At 37.3% G+C, this 19,045-nt stretch overlaps 1 protein-coding gene across 1 annotated transcript in view; it reads right to left on the bottom strand.

Annotated features, from left to right (window-relative positions):
- Positions 1-19,045, bottom strand: part of SLC38A1 (solute carrier family 38 member 1) — a 70,804-nt gene that overhangs the window by 28,116 nt on the left and 23,643 nt on the right. Inside the window, exons 4-7 of the mRNA XM_060777565.2 lie at positions 16,812-16,927; positions 4,130-4,203; positions 2,176-2,268; positions 315-396 (exon numbers count right to left, since the gene is read on the bottom strand). Of these exons, the coding sequence (XP_060633548.2) occupies positions 315-396; positions 2,176-2,268; positions 4,130-4,203; positions 16,812-16,927 (365 nt within the window). The remainder of the gene's footprint in view (positions 1-314; positions 397-2,175; positions 2,269-4,129; positions 4,204-16,811; positions 16,928-19,045) is intronic.

Here is a 19,045-nt window from a genome sequence, read left to right on the forward strand (position 1 = left end):
TTGTAGGTATTTATGCAATTCTAACATGCACTCAGTTTTTAAATATGTTTATATGGGGGGAAAGTGCATCTCAGAATGGAGGGAACACAGTGTTATGAAGTGTCCTTGTTTTACTGTTCTAATTTTTAAAGGCTTTCTTTTTAGGTTATATTTTCTTTTATCACCCTTATTAATTCTAATTGTAATCTTGATGTGACATATTAACATAAGGAGAAGGGTGCAAATACAGTACTTCTATCACTGAACCATTTATGTAAGTCTATAAATAAGCACAATAAATTTTTCAAGTCAGCAAAGCCACTGTTTAAACTTACGAAAATGATTCTTCTTCTCCCATAAGGAACTTTATGGCAGCAGGTAGTTCATTTTTAACTATGAAGAGATAGCTCAGCATTGCTAAGGAAAAGAAATTATTTTTAGAAAGGAAATACAATAAATCCTGATGCCAACAGAGAATGACAAACTTAGTTTTTATCCACAGTACTCAAGGGTTCATGTGAAATAAGATCTTAGAGTTAGGATGATAATATTTTGGGTATAAACCAGTCTTTATATACACATCCTGTACACAATCTCTTTTTCAGGAGCCAGATTACAAACTAGAAGGTTTTGCCATGTCAAAATGGGAAAACAGTGAGAAGTTTAAGAAAATTTCAAGGTATTAAACTAGCATAAAATCATATCATAGTTTTCCAGTTCGAGCTAAATGGGGAAAATTAATCCAACGCTTCTTGGTTAGTTGCTAGATCATGTACATAGGCTGTGCAGAAACAAAATGTTTATTCATATCGAAGTTACTCAAACTTATGCATATGTAAGTGGAGCCAATATAAATTCAAATATAAACTCCTTCTATTAAAAACTGAACACTGATCATGCTGAAACATAATATTCTTGATCCAATAAACCCAAATAGTATTGCTCTGGGAATGAATGATGAGGTTAAGCATTTTTTCCTCCTACTGTATACAAATAGAACTGACTTCCTGATTTGCTAAATTTCAGACATCTCATCTCTGCCAGATAAATGTAGTTTAAGTGCTTCATATACATGATTATTACAGGCAGTCTCCAAGTTACAAACACCTGACTTACAAATGACTCATAGTTAAGTACGGGGTGAGAACAGGAAGTGAGATCCACTCCTGGAAGAGTTATCATGGGGAAAAGGTATCTCAAATGAAGCTTTATCACCAATCTTTGTTTCCACAACAAGCCATTTTTTAAAAAAAAAATCCAATTATCACAGAAACAGAAAGTGAAATGAAATCTTTTGAACAGGGTGACAGAGAGCAAAGGAAACACCACAGGGGTGTTAACAATTCTCTATTCAAAGCATGCAGACAGACAGACAGATGGACAGACAGACAGATATATTGGTTGGAGTTACACAAAAAGTGTGCCTGTTCCAACTTATATAAAATTCAGCTTAAGAACAAAACTACAGAATTTATCTTGTTTGCAACTTGGGGGCTGCCTGTACAAAAAAAAAGATCAAGCTGTGGTTTATAGTTTTGCTCAGGGGTCACTGGAAACAAAATGCAGAAAGGAATTGTCAAGACCAATGTTGTCTTTGCTGTACATGTTACACTGTATCTGACCTTTGCACGTATTTATCTGAATTACACATATAAAACATGCATTTTGAATTGCTTCTCCTTTAAAATATATATGAGAAGGGCTTGATCCACTTTCCATTTGTGTATAATTTTAAAAAGTCAGATAATTAAAAATGCACATGATTCAATTTCAATTTCAGACAAGTGACATATGTATTTTTTAAAATAAAAAATGTATCTCCAAGTACAAAAACGTCTTCTCTGAAATCATTTAGGCGATGGTCTATGCAATACATAGTATTTACAGATCAAGATAGTATTACGATAACTATATAACTAGGACAAAACACTTGATAGCATGAGCTATATTACAAAAAAGGTCCAAAAAGCATTTGTAAGGCTCACCTGCTCTTGAAAAATACCACAGAAGTTTTATTAATGGTGGTGGATGAAAAGGGAAGATGCACAGAGTGAGCTTTGCCCAAAGAACTAGAAACAATCGAGTCACCCAAAATTTATTACATGATATATGGTTATTTAAGAGAAGTGATAATTTGACCAGACTTGAAAGTGCTAAGTGAACTACTCATTTTATCTACATGTATATTTTGTTTACCTCCAGTGTTCTGCAGAGATGTAGATCCAAAAACAATGAATTTTCCCGGAGTGCCAAAGACTTGCTCACCAAGTTTTTCATAAACCATGCAACCTGATGAAACCAATTTGAAGATGAATTATGAATTAATGCACAGCAAGGAAACAAGTCATTTCGTTTTCAACTTTTGTACCAACTGGGAGTAATGGAATTTGAAACAGGCAGTTAGGATTCTCTCTAACCTTGTCTGATCACTACTTCCTTGCCTATAGGCTAACATGTCTATGTCTGACCTTACTTCCTTTGACCTAATCATTTACCCAATAGCCAGGAGAACCCATCTTTATCCTTAATCTCTTCATAGTTGACTCAAGGATTCAATGTTCACCAATATGAATTGCATGAGAAAACGCTATTATCAACAGACCCACTCAAGTCTTTCAAACTCAGGGTCTTGGCTTCCTTGATTGAGTCTATCCCCCTCACAATGTCTTCATCTATATCAAGCATTATCATCTTGGGCTTCTAGTAAGAGATCGGACTTGCTCCTGGATACATTTGTCTTTTTTGCAGCCTGCTGTATCCCCAGATCTCTTCTCCAGCACCACATTTCAAATGAGTTTATTCTGTTTCTAACAGTTTTTTTTCACAGACCAGCTTTCACTGGCATATAAAAATCACAAATAGCACTGCCTTGGAGATTCTGACTTTGGTATTCAGTCTTTACACTTGAGGGTCACTGCCTGGGTCATTCAGACCAGAAGCTCCCACCAAATTCACCACCCCATTAACATGGAACATACCTACTGTCACTAAAAGCCATAACCAAATTTACCACCTCACTAACAAGGAGGCCACCAATTATCAATTTTCCTCATCAACACTGTCAACTGCAAACTGGAGGACAAACATTTGTGGCACTAAGCTTGCTAAATTTGTACAAACTCAATAAATTTGCATACATGTTCTATTTTCATGTATAGAACAAGTTGCTAGCCTGCAGAAGTTTATCTTACAACTTGTGAAAGATGAGAAGAAAAACAATGGTGTGTGGCAGAATGTGACTGTTATTGCAGGGAGCTCAGAATGCCCAAATTAAGGTTTCAAGAAGGTGGAATTTGAAATCAAATCTCTTCCAACTAAAGTCCTGCCTTGTTTTATGCCCAAAAGTGCTAATGTCTGCCCTTTGACGCCTCATCTTAATATGATTGATTTGTTGACTGATCATAATAAAAACAGCAAAAGACTGTACATCCAGAGCTCCTGTTGTAATGCTAGGAGAACAGTGCATTATTTTCTGGGACTATAATTTTCAGACTATAAACAGGCAGCAGCCTTGTCTTACTATTGATAACAAACAAATGGAATACTAATAAAAAATATGGGTACCCTCATTCCAGACTAAAATGAAATGTTCCCTGCCTGCCCCTCTACTTTGGCATGCCAGCAAAACACCAAACATACCACGTAGAGAAAAAGGATGGAAGTTGTTTGAAGCTGTAGAAGACTGTTGACACATTGTACCAATCCTAGGGATAATCCTTCCATTAGCTTAGCAACCCACCCATTTCAAGAACTCCCTTTATGCTAATATACTGCAATCGTGCCAACCATACACAAAAGTAAAGAAACTATCTTGTATTTCCCTTGTTCTCTATCTATCTGTGCCTTGTCTCAGAAGGAAAGAATGCATCAATAACAGGTGCTGCTCTTTCTTATACTTTCATTTTTGTCCCTATCTGAACTTTTGAATTCCAGCTCAGTTAATGTTAATTACAGTTTGACTTCAGATACTCTAGTGAAATAGATTTGAATTTATCTATCTATTGTATTCAGGGGCACTACAATTTTTCTCCCTTCCTCTCCATATTATAAAATTATGGAAGGTGTGCTATTCAGAAGGTTTTATTTTCCATATTCTTCAACTTTATTCTCTTTGTTGCTGTAGATTTAATTCAATGTTACTAGGAATTACCTGTTTCCTTGGCACAAATTAACAGGAGATTTATTGAATAAATAGAAAGCAGTGTCACTGAAATCAGAAGCATTCTATGAAAGGGAAATAAAAAAACATAGAATGTTAATCATTATTATAAACAAATCCAACACATAGACAGAAATATTAGTTTGCTTTAAAACCACAAGTGGCTTCATTTGGCAGCATTAAACCTCTCGGCTTTTTGCAATCTTAATAAACTAGTGAGAAATCAAGCACAACAAACCTTTGAAAGTATTTACTTTATTTATTTACAGTATTTATATACCGCCTTTCTCACCCCTGGGGAGACTCAAAGCGGTTACAGATGTGCATATAAAAATAACTGCCCTCTTATTTTCATCAAGGGTTGAAACAAAACCCACATATACACCATACTAAATCCTCTAGATGAAACAGACTATTGGTCCTAGAGTTTTACTTGGAAAGGCGGAAAAAAAACCCTCTTCCTCGGCCTTTTAATTTACGAGTGCAGTGATTTACATATAGCAATTCTTAATAGGCAATTCAAACAATGTTGACTGTAGAACTTGGCAGCAACTTTATTTATTTCTTTTTTATTCCCTCCCAAATGAAATTAGATCTCCCCCCCCCCCCCGACCTTTAAGAAGCTAGTGAAAACCTGGCTGTGGGACGAAGCTTTTGCGGAATGATGTCTGAGACCGGCAATTGACCAAAGTTACTGACCACAATATATGGACTGAATATACGGGCTGAGTTGGACATGATTTTATCTTGGTGAATGGCTTTTAGGTAATTTATCCTATATGTATTTGTTAATTTAATGTTGATGTATGATGTTTTAGATTTTTAGTGTTAGCATTGAATCCTTGCTGTCAGCCGGTCTGAGTCCCTCTATGGAGGTAGAGAAGATTGGGATATAAAAGTTTTAAATAAATAAATAAATAAAATATCTAACTGCAGTAAATGAATTCTCTTTGTAGTTATGCAGAAAACAATGCAGTCTTGAAGAGCCAGTTTATAAACACTTGTATAGATAATGCAAAAGAGCTTTATAAAACAGTACAACCCCCATATCCACAGGGTATATGTTCCTGAACTTTCTGCGGATGGACAAAAACATGAGTAATAGTGAACCTATTGAAATGAAGGACTTCTGATTCAAGGATAATAAAGTATTGCTGAAGGACCTAGAATATGTCTAGAAAGGATATACTTTATTGGATGTGTATAAATAAAACCATGGATACTGGTCGTGCAGATATAGGAGGTCATATAAAGAACTGCAGTGTTCTCAAGACTCAACAAAAAAAACTTCCCAACTCTCTTGTCCTGCTGAAAGAGTTTTCTTCAAAGGCTCAAGACATTGTATTTGGCTGAGAAATAGTAGCCAATGTTCAAGCTTTCCTGTAGGGAGTTGCATAAAGGGCTGGTAGAAAATATTCTGGTATAACAATGTGTATGGATCTCCAAAATAAATTCAGAAAGATCAGGAACAATATTTGGGACTTTCTGATCTTCTATACACACATGAGTTAATTGATAGATTAATCCCAGTCTCTGGAATGACCAAATCAAATATGGTGTTTTATATATGAATGAATGAGATTTATTGCAATCAACAGATAAGACAAACAAGTAGAATCATCGAGCTATCATTACCACGATCATACAAAAACAAATACCATTAAATACAGGTAAAAATTTCTCTAAGTTTATTTTGTAATTTTTAGTCGACAAAATGAGCTGCAGCACAAAACCCAACCACATTAACTTTTACCATTGGAGTCTGATCTGCCAGCAAATAGTGTATGTAAAACTCATCAGTTTTTGCAGGAATACTTTGTAGAATTGGGTGGATAACAGTATGCCAGAAGCCACTGTAGAAGGAGCAATATAATAATACATATCCATATTTTTATCTGACCTCAGTAGCAAAACAATGTGTGCCTAATTCAGAAATGTGTTTGGAAATGCTGTCAAATGCACACTCTTAATGCTTAGCTCTTCTTGTTTTGATGAGAGCTTTTAATACTTTCACTGGGCAATTTCATTATGAGACTTCCTGAATTAGAAAGCTTCCAGTTTTAACTCTCAGAATTGGATATCAATTACAGGATGCCCACCATCCAGCTACAGAGTAGGATATGGTACTATCTAAACTTTTAATATTTTGCTTTAAAAGAAATAGGTTCCCAATGATCTTTTAATATAATTAGCAATGTATATTCAGGGAATAGCATAAATCAAATCTTGTAATATCTAAAAAGATAGCAAAGTCAGTTCACAAAATATCAATCACAGTCTTCTCAACATGTTAACCAAAAGATACGCCGGAATTTAATCTCTTCCATATAATCCTATCACGAAAGAACAAATTGTATCCCTTAGAACAGGGAAGAGTATCACTGACCAATATTTCACTTCGCATCATTTAATAGCAAAGTGCACAGGAAATATGAGTCAGCGAGCTTTATGTAGCTTCTGTTGACTTAGTGACAGGCCTTTGATCTAGCCGAGAGGAACTAGTTGTGATGAAATTATTGTGGATCCGTTACTGATCTATATCTCTTAAAAGGACTTGGAAATTAGGACATCTGATTTTTATTTAAAAGTATTCCAGCTAACAGTAGAGTTCCTGAACAAGACTAGGGCAAGGCATTACACAGAATGAAATGTGATGCCTCATTCATTCTGTATAAAAAATCTTATGGAATACACAGTTGAATCTTTCATCAACACTAATGTTCAGACAACATCTTCCACACTAAAATGAAGATAATACTAGAATTGCAGAGATAATTATTGCCCCTCAACTTAAACAACAGTACATAATAACTGCATACAGTCAGCCCTTCACATTCAATGGGGTTAGGAACACAAAAATGCAATGGATAAAGAAGCTGCACTTCATTTAACCCGAGAAACATCTCTCTACAAATTTCTCGGTCTTCCAGCATGACTTTATGGTTGACTTTCACTGGGAAATGACATTAAAATTGCACTTGAGAATCTGGAGATTCCTAGAGAGGCATTATTGCTATAATCTCTAGGTTTTCCAGTTTAATTGGAGGAAGTAGACCATAGAGTCAAACTTGAGAAGGTAGAGATTCTGAGAGTGAACATTTTAATCAAATCTGTACATTTTTGTGTGTGTCAAGAACAACTTGAGAAAACTGCAAGTCGCTTCTGATATGAGAGAATTGGCCACCTGCAAGGACGTCACCCAGGGGATGACTGAATGTTTTTACTGTGGGAGGCTTATCTCATGTCCCCACGTGGGAAGCTGGAGCTGACGGACGGGAGCTCACCCCGCTCCCCGGATTCGACCCGCCAACCTTTCAGTCAGCAGTCCTGCCAGCACAAGGGTTTAACCCATTGCACCACCAGGGGATCCTATCTATATATTACACAATCTGCAAAAGTCAGGAGGATTACATGGAGGGAGGGAGAGGAGGCGGGATATAAATAAAGCTGTTATTCTTATTCTTATTACATACAATAGAAATCCATCCAGAAAACAATACAGGAGGATAGTTCAAAAGTACAGGGCAGGGTGCAGCATATACAGTACTCTCCTTACTGTTTTTCTCCTTCCCCTTTAAATCTGCCATCTGATGTTAGTGCCCTACTCTCCCTAAGGCAGTGGTTCTCAACCTGTGGTTCTCCAGGTGTTTTGGTCTACAACTCCCAGAAATCTCAGCCACTTTACCAGCTCTTGGGATTTCTGGGAGTTGAAAGCCAAAACATCTGGGGACCCACAGGTTGAGAATCGCTGCCCTAATGGCAGGATTCTCCCTGTTTTTTTAATCTACCCTGGGGACACTTAATGTTTACTTTTTATGAAAGAAAAACACTGCTGAAAAATTAAAAGATTCTCAATTCCACCCTCTGCCAATTAATTATTACACATTTGGGGTTTAAGGCATATCTTGGTGCAATAGGAAAGATGGTTTCATCTTGCCCAAACAGTTTGCATATGGCACATTTTGTCCTGTCAAAGCCAGAAGTTGCATACTCTTGTAATGATCTGCCTACAATCCATTTTCTTTAAAACATTTTGTTTAACAAGGAAATGAATGCATCTGTCAAATGCTGTCAGAGCCCTCTGGAAAAGCACCATTTCCTATGGGACTTCTCTAAGAAAGGAAACATTCTCTCCTATTTTTAAAAATAGATTCCAGTACCAGGTTGCTAATGGCTGTTTTAGTATTACATTAGCAACTATAACTTCATTACTTAAACAAGATTGGCTGAGCTTCAAGACTGTATATTTCAATTGCTTCTTCCTGCATGGCTGGAAGGAGATTGGAACTTTTTGAGTTTGCTCTCAACAAACATACTATGAAATTCATTATTGCAGTTAAAGAGGCACAATCTTGAGTTATGGATCCGTGTTTATGAGCGCTACACAGTCATGACTGTGGCACTATTGCCATGTTTATGAATACCCAAACCAACTTTACTAGGCAAATCTGGTAAAGGAGATTTGTTCACCCGGAAATTGGATAAGATAATGCTTCTATCACACTCACATCAATCAGTGATGCTATAGCAATCAGAAATGGACCTGTTACAATTTCTCACTGCAACCTCCTTGTATCTCAATGGCCAGCTGAATGGATGTCTTTCACCTGCTTCAACAGCTGCCAGGTAAATTCGATGTTGTGTATGTGTGTGTGGTCATGTCAGGGGGCACTATTTAGTTACAAATGTTAAGAATTGCAGCTTAAAATCTACCTTGTTAAAAAAAACAAGGCAGAAATCTAAACCACAGTTTGGAATTGTCTTGCTTCTCTTAACAGTCCTTACAGCGACGTTTGTGAGGTCTAGATGTAAGAAGTTACAATGGTTAGTTGAAAATGGCAGCAAAGGGCTTTGATTTTATTGAGGTTGTCCCAGAAGAATAAAAGGAAGATGAAAAAGTGAGAATCCTAAAGCTTGTGTGCATAATGTACAAGGAAGCATTTCTGAACATAGGGATAGGGTATCTAAGGTTATGAGGCCGATTTCAGCTGTACTAGTTTCCTCAGTGAGTCAGATAGTAATAATACCACCCTTTGATAGTTTCCCAACTTTTGTAGGCCCCCTTCTAAATGGTCAAAATATAATTAAAGCTTAAGGTTTCCCCTGACATTAAGGCTAGTTGAGTCCAACTCTGGGGGAGGGGTGTGTGCTCATCTCAATGTCTAAGCCAGGGGTCCTCAAATTTTTTAAACAGAGGGCCAGGTCACAGTCCCTCAAACTGTTCGAGGGCCAGATTATAATTTGAAAAAAATATGAATGAATTCCTATGCACACTGCACATATCTTATTTGTTGTGCAAAAACAGTAAAATAATTAAAATGAAGAACAATCTTAACAAATATAAACTTATTAGTATTTCAATGGAAAGTGTGGGCAGCTTTTGGCTGATGAGATAGGATTGTTGTTGTTGTTGTGTGCTTTCAAGTCATTTCAGACTTAGGTTGACGCTGAGTGAGGGCTGGGTAAATGACCTTGGAGGGCTGTATCCAGCCCTCAGGCCATAGTTTGAGGACCTTTGTTCTATGCTGGCATTGTCCACAGACACCTCCTAGGTCATGCGGCTGGCATGACTGCATGGAGCACTATTACCTTTCCGTCGAGGCAGTACCTACTGATCTACTCATATTTGCATGTTTCTGAACTGCTATATTGGCAGAAGCTGGGCTAACAATGGGAGCTCACCTCATCCCGCAGATTCAAACTGCTGACCCTCCAGTCAGCAAGTTCTGCAGCTTAGGGGTTTAACCCACTGCATCACCACAGCCCCTTATAAATATATATTTACTAGGACTTAATAACTGGCACCAAGAGCTTTAAGCTAAAACATACTGGCTTTAGACTTCACACACCTCCTGAATTGCCCTCCCACAAAATCACTGAAACCAGACTTCAGACCAAAAGAGGTCCTATATCTTTAGTTTAACACAACGTGGGAGTGAGTTCCCAAATAACTGTGCTACACTATGTACAGACATACAGTTTTCTAACACAGTAAGAATCTCTGCTAAGCCTGTTGCTGCTCTAGTCACCAATGACTCTGGGAAGGAAGAAACAGCCAATAATTACTGCTTGGTCACTAATGCTTATTCAACTGTTTTAAACAATGCTTTCTGCAAAAACAGTAGCAAAGATCCTAGCGTAAAACTCCTGGTGGCCTTGCAGGAGTAAAAAGGAACAGTTGTCTTTTAATCTGCCATCTTTTTCTGCTTTTAGAAGCCCACACAGGTTGCTATATGTATACTTATTTTTTCCCCATAGCTTCCAGTAAAGTTACATGAAAAGCCTCTTTGTGAGAATTGCGGCTAAGTCTGAAACAGATTGACCACTGCCACTGTGGCCCCAAAAAGTGGTATGAAAATAGCATCAGCTTTTTGCAAATGTAAAACATATACAAGGGAAGCTGAGAAAATGCTGCAGCATCCCAATAGATCTCATTTTTCATATATTAAGCCAAGCTAAAACATTCTTGTCAAAATCCAGCATTTTTTTAAAAAAACCATGCAAACTGAAGCAACTATATATAAAAACATTTACAGGGGTATTATTCTTCATTGCTCCACAGAAGGAAGAAAATAGTGTGTAAATGATGACACACTAAATTTGTTGGTAATGCACAAAACTCCTCAGACACAGCACCTTGATCATCCAACACTGTCAGCATTGGTGTGCTGAAAATAGGAAACAGCTCTTCACCTATTTCTGAAGGTTGATAAATGTTTACAAAGCAAACAAATTGCAGACAGAAGCACAAAAATATTACTTCGACACTGTGAAGTGTGGAAGAATATGGTGGCACCACACATAGTAATGAAAATAGAACAGAACATGCATAGTAGGTGGGCAAATATTTTCAGGTTGCATTCATAAAAGGCTAAGACAATTTAAGAAGGACAAGAAAATGTAGTATTTCAGTCTTAAAGCCATTTTATGAACCTTTCATATTATTTTAATTTTCCAATATTCTTTAAAAGTTGCTTTTGCTAGAGCGCATACTAGATTATGCAGTCAATTAAATATATACTGGGGAGAGCTTTCTTTCAGACCCTCCACTATCATGGGATTTCTAGATGAGGACATAGGATAAAACCTTCTCAACAGCTGCTCCTAATTCTCTCCAATGCAAGATATGCTGGTCCTTTTTCCTGTTCTCCTTTTCCTATCAGGATTTTTTGTTGCTGTTTAAGGAAGTTTTTAATATGTAGAAAGTTTCTTATTGGGGTGTGATCTTTATGCATGTTTAAACTTTTCTATAATTTAAACATTGTTTTATACTATTTCAAATGTGATGTTTTTAATTGTTTTTAAATATCCTAAGGTCAGGTTATAACTTATTTCTTTTGTGGTACACCTTAGGTCTCACTCCAGGAGAAAGGCAGCACATAAATGAAACATACACACCTAATTAGCTACTGCAGCTATGATTTCAACAGACTCTTAAAGCACAGAGCAATGTTTCTTAACCTGGGGGTTGGGACTTCGGGGGGGGGGGGGCGGAGGGAGTGTCAGAGGGGTCGCCAAAGACCAACAGAAAACACAGTATTTTTTGTTGGTCAAGGGGGTTCTGTGTGGGAAGTTTGGCTCAATTCTATCATTGGTGGGGTTCAGAATGCTCTTTGATTGTAGGTGAACTATAAATCTCAGCAACTAAAACTCCCAAATGTCAAAGTCTGTTTTCTCCAAACTCCACTAGTGTTCACATTTGGACATATTGAGTATTCGTGCTAAGTTCTTCTTGATTTTATATGTAATGTATCTGAGCCTTTGGGGAGTGGAGGTATATAAAATTGATTAATAAATAAAATAAGTTTGGTCCAGATCCATCACTGTTTGAGTGCACAGTGCTCTCTGGATATAGGCGAACTACAACTCCAAAACTCAAGGTCATTGCCCTTCCAGTATTTTCTGGTGGTCATGGGAGTGCTGTGTGCCAAGTTTGGATCAATTCAATCGTTGGTGGAGTTCAGAATGCTCTTTGATTATAGGTGAACTATAAATGACAGCAACTATAACTCCCAAATGACAAAATGAATCCCCCCAACCCCACCAGTATTCACATTTGGGCAGATGGGGTATTTGTGCCATATTCAGTCCAGTGAATGAAAATACATGCTGCATATCAGATATTTTCATTACGATTCATAACAGTAGCAACATTACAGTTATAAAGTAGCAACTAAAATAATTTTGTGGTTGGGGTCACCACAACATGAGGAACTATATTAAGGGGTTGCAGCATTAGGAAGGTTGAGAACCACTGGCATAGACAAGTAAGCTGCAATAATTTTATTTCCTTGTTAGGTATGTTATCAGCAAATCAAGCTGCTACTAAATTATGAGCCAAGGTGTTTGTAGTAGGTTAGATGGCAATATCTGGTAAAGGATGTATTTCCCATTCTCTTCTCTCAGGCCCCTTCCACATAACTGTATAAAACCCACATTATCTGCTTTGACCTGGGTTATAAGGCAGTATGGACTCAGATAATCCAGTTCAAAGCAGAAAATTTGGATTTCTACCTTGATATTCTGGATTATATGGCTGTGTGAAAGGGCCCACATTTCCTGTAAACAGAAAAGGTTAAAGACTTTAATTTTTTTTGTTTTAGCTTGGGTACAAAAGCCCTTATGCTCTGCATCTGATTGTTTTCCTGGTGTGAACATTTCTCCCAGGGCTGGCTTTTGCCAGCTCTTATGCATATTCACTCCCTGTAGCATATGGTGTTGGTCACTTGTGTGAGTCACCTGGAGCTATTTGTTCCACAGGCATATTATTTCCTGCAGTTCAGCTGCTCCTTGCTTGAGGCATTTTTCATGGATTATGTAGGTTGATTTGGGAGGCACTGATGAGCCCATGAAGTCCCAACCCTCTTTCCCTCCTACTAACTCCGTTCTGCTTGAGGAATAAAGAGCCAGAGAGCCTGAGACAAAGAAGACCTGTTCCCTGGTTTTCTAAGTCTAGCTCTCCCCACATCTTTCCCTGCGTCCAAGTAATTTCAGACAGAAATGACTCAGAGGATGCAAGGATGAGAAAACATTGAATAAGTGAACGAGATGATGTAAGAAGTCCTCACACTTTAGCTCATATACTTGATTATTCACCACACTTTTCTTATCTTCCATTCCTCCCACAACCCAGTTTTATGGCACCATGATAGGGATAGGATGGCAGGCATATGACGAGGGAGGAAGTTCAGAAAGCGAGGCTCTGGATTTTATTTACAGGTATTTCACATATTTGAGACATGGTTCATTCCATCTCACAGGTCTTAAATCAGTGTCCGTAATGGACTGTATGAGGGCAAACAAATTGAAATATAACCCAGACAAGACAGAGGTGTTTATAGTCTTTAGGTTTTAAATTGTATATTGTCGCTTGGAGTATCTTTTAGAAAAAAAAATGGTATATTATTATTATTCCAAATAGCAAATCACAACAAAATGGACAGATGGAGAATCCATATGCAACTTTTGAAAACCAGAGGTGGTAACCCTATTTCAACCCAATATATTTTTCCCTTCATTCTAACTTCATAGAAAGTTCTTTAGTTGCAACCTTGAATCCTTCAGGTGTGTTGGACTATATTTCCAACTAGCCGTCCCCTGCCATGCGATGCTGTGGCTCAGTCTGTGTATATGTGTTTTGTGTGTGTATATGTGTGTAAATATTTGTGTATATGTATGTATGTGTATATATGTGGTTTTGTGCATGTGTTGCAATGCAGGTTTTGTTTTTTGGCTTTTAAAGTCTCTTCTGCTGTGTTTTTCAGTGTTCCTATGAGTGATGGTCATTCATTGGTCTGATATGTATATTGTGTCCAAATTTGGTATCAATTTGTCCAGTGGTTTTTGAGTTATGTTAATCACACAAAAGAACATTACATTTTTATTTATATAGATGGCTGAGGATGCTGAGAACTGTAGTCCAACACATGGAAGGCAACAGGTTTTAAACGAGGGCTTTGAAGAAGTTCCAAACTCAAATTAAGGAACACAGCTGTGGTTTTGTGTTTTCGTTCAGCTTTGAGGGGAAGTTTCATTTCAGCAGCTGTAGCTGTGAAAACATAAGCTACTGCTTTTGATACATTTCATTATACGGAAACAGTATAACCACACCTTGCCTCAGAAACAAAGAGTTTTAGTTACATTGTACAAAAAAATTCCTAAAATACACAAAGTCTTTAAGATTTATCCTTGATGACGAAGCAATTTATTGTTCATTCATAACACACAGAGCTGCTGTTAGATACTTATCAACTTCCAACAACAAATCTGCATGGCAGGGTTTCAGGAGAATCTTAAATTGCTCAAGTCTAGCTTGGTTATTTAACTTTTATACAAGAGATGTAATATCAAATGTCATAATCTTCCTGCACAAATGCTTCTGAAATGAATCAGAAATATGCAACAGCACAGTTCAATATGGCGTACATAGGACAACTTCTCTATTTTCCGTGGGCCCATGCAATGCATACCCACACATACTTCCTGAGTTTAAGGGGACATATTCCAAAGAGAATGTGCTTAAGGTTGGAGTTTTGGTGCATGTTCTTCAAAACTTTCTTTTAAATCACTCATTAAAATATGAAATAGTCTGTCTGGACTTCAAACTATTTTTATATATTTCACGAGCTTGGCATCAGTCCATATTAAATCTATAAACCTGTCTAGTGTATGACAGCTCTTTTTTTTTCCTTGGGAATTAAAAGAACGGTGCCTTTCAGAAGGTTTTTTAAGACTGTGAAGTCACTGCTATGTTCTTTTCTTTTCCTTGACACCATGGGGAGACTGAAATAACCTTGTTTTTAAACACCATAAAGAACTTAGTTTTAAATGTTCTCTGAGCAATTAAAACCTCTCAAATGTGATTCTTTAGTTGATCTTGCTGGTGTATATGTGTGCCTTCAACTTGCCTGTCGACTTATGGCAACACCAAGAACTTCATAGACAAGGAATACTCAGAAGTGGTTTTGCCTGTTGCTTCCTCTTGGATACAGCCTACAGAACCTGGTATTCTTTGCTGGTCTACCACCATATAATGACCAGGTTTGTTGGTCTCCCACCTAAGTTAATCCAGGGCTGATCTGGTTTAACTTCTCATATCAGATGGGATCTGGTGCCTCTAGGGCAGTGGTTCCCAACCACTGGCCCCCCGGGTGTTTTGGACTTCAGATCCCACAATTCCTAACAGCTGGTAAGCCAGTTGAGATTTTTGGGAGTTGTAGTCCAAAACATCTGGAGGACCAAAGGCTGGGAACCACTGCTCTAGGGTATTTGCTGACACAGTTGTTGCTAAGATAGGACAATTGATGGAGAAGAAATACAAGCTGCATCTACACTGAAGGATGAATGCAGTTTGACAACACTTTAACTGCCATGGCTCAGTGCTATGGAATCACGAGGGCTATAGTTTTACAAGATCTTCAGCTTTATCTGCCAAACAGTGCTTTGAGTGTCACCAAACTAGAACTCCCATGATTTCATAGCATTGAGCCATAGGAATTAAAGTAGTTGTCAAATTGCACTAATTCTGCAGTGTAGATGCATCCAGTCTGGCTTAAATCGGGATCCTCAATTGGGAACTGAGACCCACTGATGGCAGGATGGGCAGAGCATGGTGCTAGGACCACATGTATCTCCTGGCTATTTTTTAGCTATCAACCTGCCAGAACACTTGGATGACCCTTTTCAGTCTTGTGGGTCACCACTAGCAGCAATTTACCATTTCAATAGTTCAATGATTTTGGTTTTGGTCTCTTTTTGTAGTTGCCCATTGCCACTCTATGGTAACATTATTGCTGGCAACTGGTGACAACATTAGTTAATGGGGATAAAATAATGACAACTTTGGAAACAACTTTTCTGTTTGTAAAACTTAAGAGAAAAGCACAGTGCATATCTTTCACCAAGATGTGGGAAGCTGACATCTTTTCAAGGAAAAACTTCACTGTTTGCAGAATCTTTTGCAAATGACACCTGCAGATTAGTCACAACACACCAAATCCAAGAAGATACGCTAAGAACTGAAACTTCTACTGTTCACAGGAATAATATCTTGCTTTCAGTACAAACAACAAAAGTAAATTTCATTATTTGTCTTACAGCATATCAGAACCAACCAGTGACTCTGAATCACAACCTTTTTTTCATTGACTTCTCTCCCGAAGCCCCTCATATTTAGTGTTGTGATCTAATATATTATCATTTTTTAGGAATGAGTGATAGGTGACCAGGCATATGAGGACAATGTTTTTCAAACTATATTTGTTTCTTGAAAGATAAAGACACATATCTTCAATTGTTTATTGTTTAGCAGTCTTCTCTGCCAGACTCTATTTTTGTTTCTTTATGATAACAATTGGAACTCTTAATACATTGAAAAAGAAAGATGAAACTTCTAAAATGAAGGTGAATCTGAGGATATACCCAGAAAAAGAAAAGAAGAATGTAACTCTGACTGGTGCGTTACAAAACTCTGGCTTCTGTAGGAAGTAAAGCCTACAGAAATTAAACTAGGAGTAGTAGTAAATTTTATGGAAGTTTGTTAGAAATGAGGCATGGTATTTATATATTAAAACAGCATTTAAATGAAACATGAACATTCACATCCATTTCACATTTGTCATTTCAATGGCAAAGTAAAAGTGAGTCAAGGTCATTTTGGATGTAGATTACTTACAAAAAGAGCAAGATTCCTGTATTAGCCAGCGCAAAGGCAAGACCTAATATACCACTGCCCATGATGGCATTGCTGAGATTAAAGACAGACATCCCCAATGATGTTGTTCCTGGGATCTGTAAAGATTTAATAAAAATAAAGATTTTAAATTAAAGTGCATTTTTTTAAAAAAAATAATTTTTAAAAAGTTAAAATAGTCAATTTCAGTTATTTATTGCTCCAGTTTTAACTGGTGCTACAGTTTCAAACTGTAAATGATGATGTTGTTGTTGTGTGCCTTTGAGTCATTTTTGGTTTAAGGTGATACAAAGGAAAACCTGTTGCTGAGTTTTCTTGGAAGGGCTTTCTTCTGAGGGTCTTTGCTTTCTTCTGAGGCTGAGAGAACATGATTCATCCTGGTCAGCCAGTGGATTTCCATGGCTGAGCAGGGATTTGAACCCTGGTCTCCAAAGGCACAGTCCAGTTCTCAAACCACGATAACATATATTTATATACAACTTTTCCAGAGCTGCTTAACTCTTAATCGGGTTGTTGTAGGTTTTTTGGGCTGTATGGCCATGTTCTAGAAGTATTCTCTCCTGACGTTTTGCCTGCATCTATGGCAGGCATCCTCAGAGGTTGTCAGGTCTGTTGGAAACTGGGATATCTCTTTATCATTATCTTGAATAGATCTGATTGTCTTTTCAGTTGAATTAACATCTTGAGACAGCTATCTTATCATCTGTTCAAAGTTTCTCTTAAAAACTAAGTCCCCGTCTACACTGCAAATAGAAACCATATTATCTTCTTTGAACTGGATTATATGATAGTGTAGACTCATACAATCCAGTTCACAGCAGATAATCTGATTTTTACTTCACAGTGTAGATGGGGTCTAAATAAACACATATCCTGGAGTTCAGTTGCATAAGATTTATGAATAACTGAAAATCAATGACAACAGTTCAAAAGAACAAATACACACAATAGGAAGAGCAACATAACTACAAGGAAACTGAAAGATCTGTTGGCACATATGCATCTCAAAATACTGGATAATGTTTTGAAAATAGTATTTGCAAAACTATTACTGCAAGCAGTTATATGTACACATCAGATGATTCACAGTGTATGCATTAGCTGACTCTCACTCAGCATTCTAGCTGAATGCAAATCTCTTCCTTAACTACTGGAAATCATGTTCATAAGATCTGTTTACACAGAGCACAAATCACTGTGTGCCTCTAGAGGCAAATTATTACACATTTACTTGGATAGATTTCATAAAAATGGTGCCAGTTAAAAATGATGGGCTGAAACAGGGAGACTTTGCTTCAGCCATGAAGTTCACTACATGACCATCACCAGTGAGCTTCTTCACCAAACCAAACACATGGTTAAAAAATGAAGGAAGACGTATGTGTTGTATCAGAAAAAATGCCTATTCAGTGCTCTGCTCCCAAAATTGTCAGTCAGGTACCTACTGAAATATCATAGCTGGGATTCTCTCTCGATACCTGGCCCTGAGATCACTAGGCGAGGACCTTTTTAAGTCTCACCAGCTTCACAGCTACAATTAGTGAGAACATAAGTTAGGATCTCCTTAGTGGCTACCCCTAGGCTTTGGAACTCCCTTCTCAGAGAAGCTAAAGGAGCCCCCCCTTCTTGATGTCCTTTTTAAAAAACTAAAGTTTTTAAGGAAAGGGTTTTTAACAGTATGATGTACAGTACACTATATTCATGGAGAATGTGTTCACAAACTTATCATGGATACACACAACCACAGATATGAAATGAAATGATGTACATCTGGCCTAATAATATCACAGACTCATACAGGAAGACCTAGAAAATGCCGAGAAAGGATATATTTTGTCAGACATGGAAAATTGAAACTGCAGTTACTAGTCTTATAAATATGAGAAGAGAGGGTCATGTTATATTATTTTGAACTGTACTGTTTTTACATTGTTTTAAGTGTATATTTTAAAATAGTTTAATGGCATTGTAATGTTATTTTGCTATGTTTTTAATTAAATGGTAACCATTTCAATACATACCCTGTCTTGAGTTCCAGGGGAAAGTGGGATATAAATAAAGATGGTGATGACAAATTTTATTTGTTACTTGGCTCTCTTCATGACTCAAGGTGGGGATGATAATGACAGCAGTAGCAGAAACAATAACCCATTTGAGATTAGTAGCCACTGACCAATCCTCTTATCCTTATCCTCTATGAATTTGCCTAACAATGT

This window comes from Anolis sagrei, chromosome 5 (assembly GCF_037176765.1).
Source record: "Anolis sagrei isolate rAnoSag1 chromosome 5, rAnoSag1.mat, whole genome shotgun sequence".
NCBI lineage: Eukaryota > Metazoa > Chordata > Lepidosauria > Squamata > Dactyloidae > Anolis > Anolis sagrei.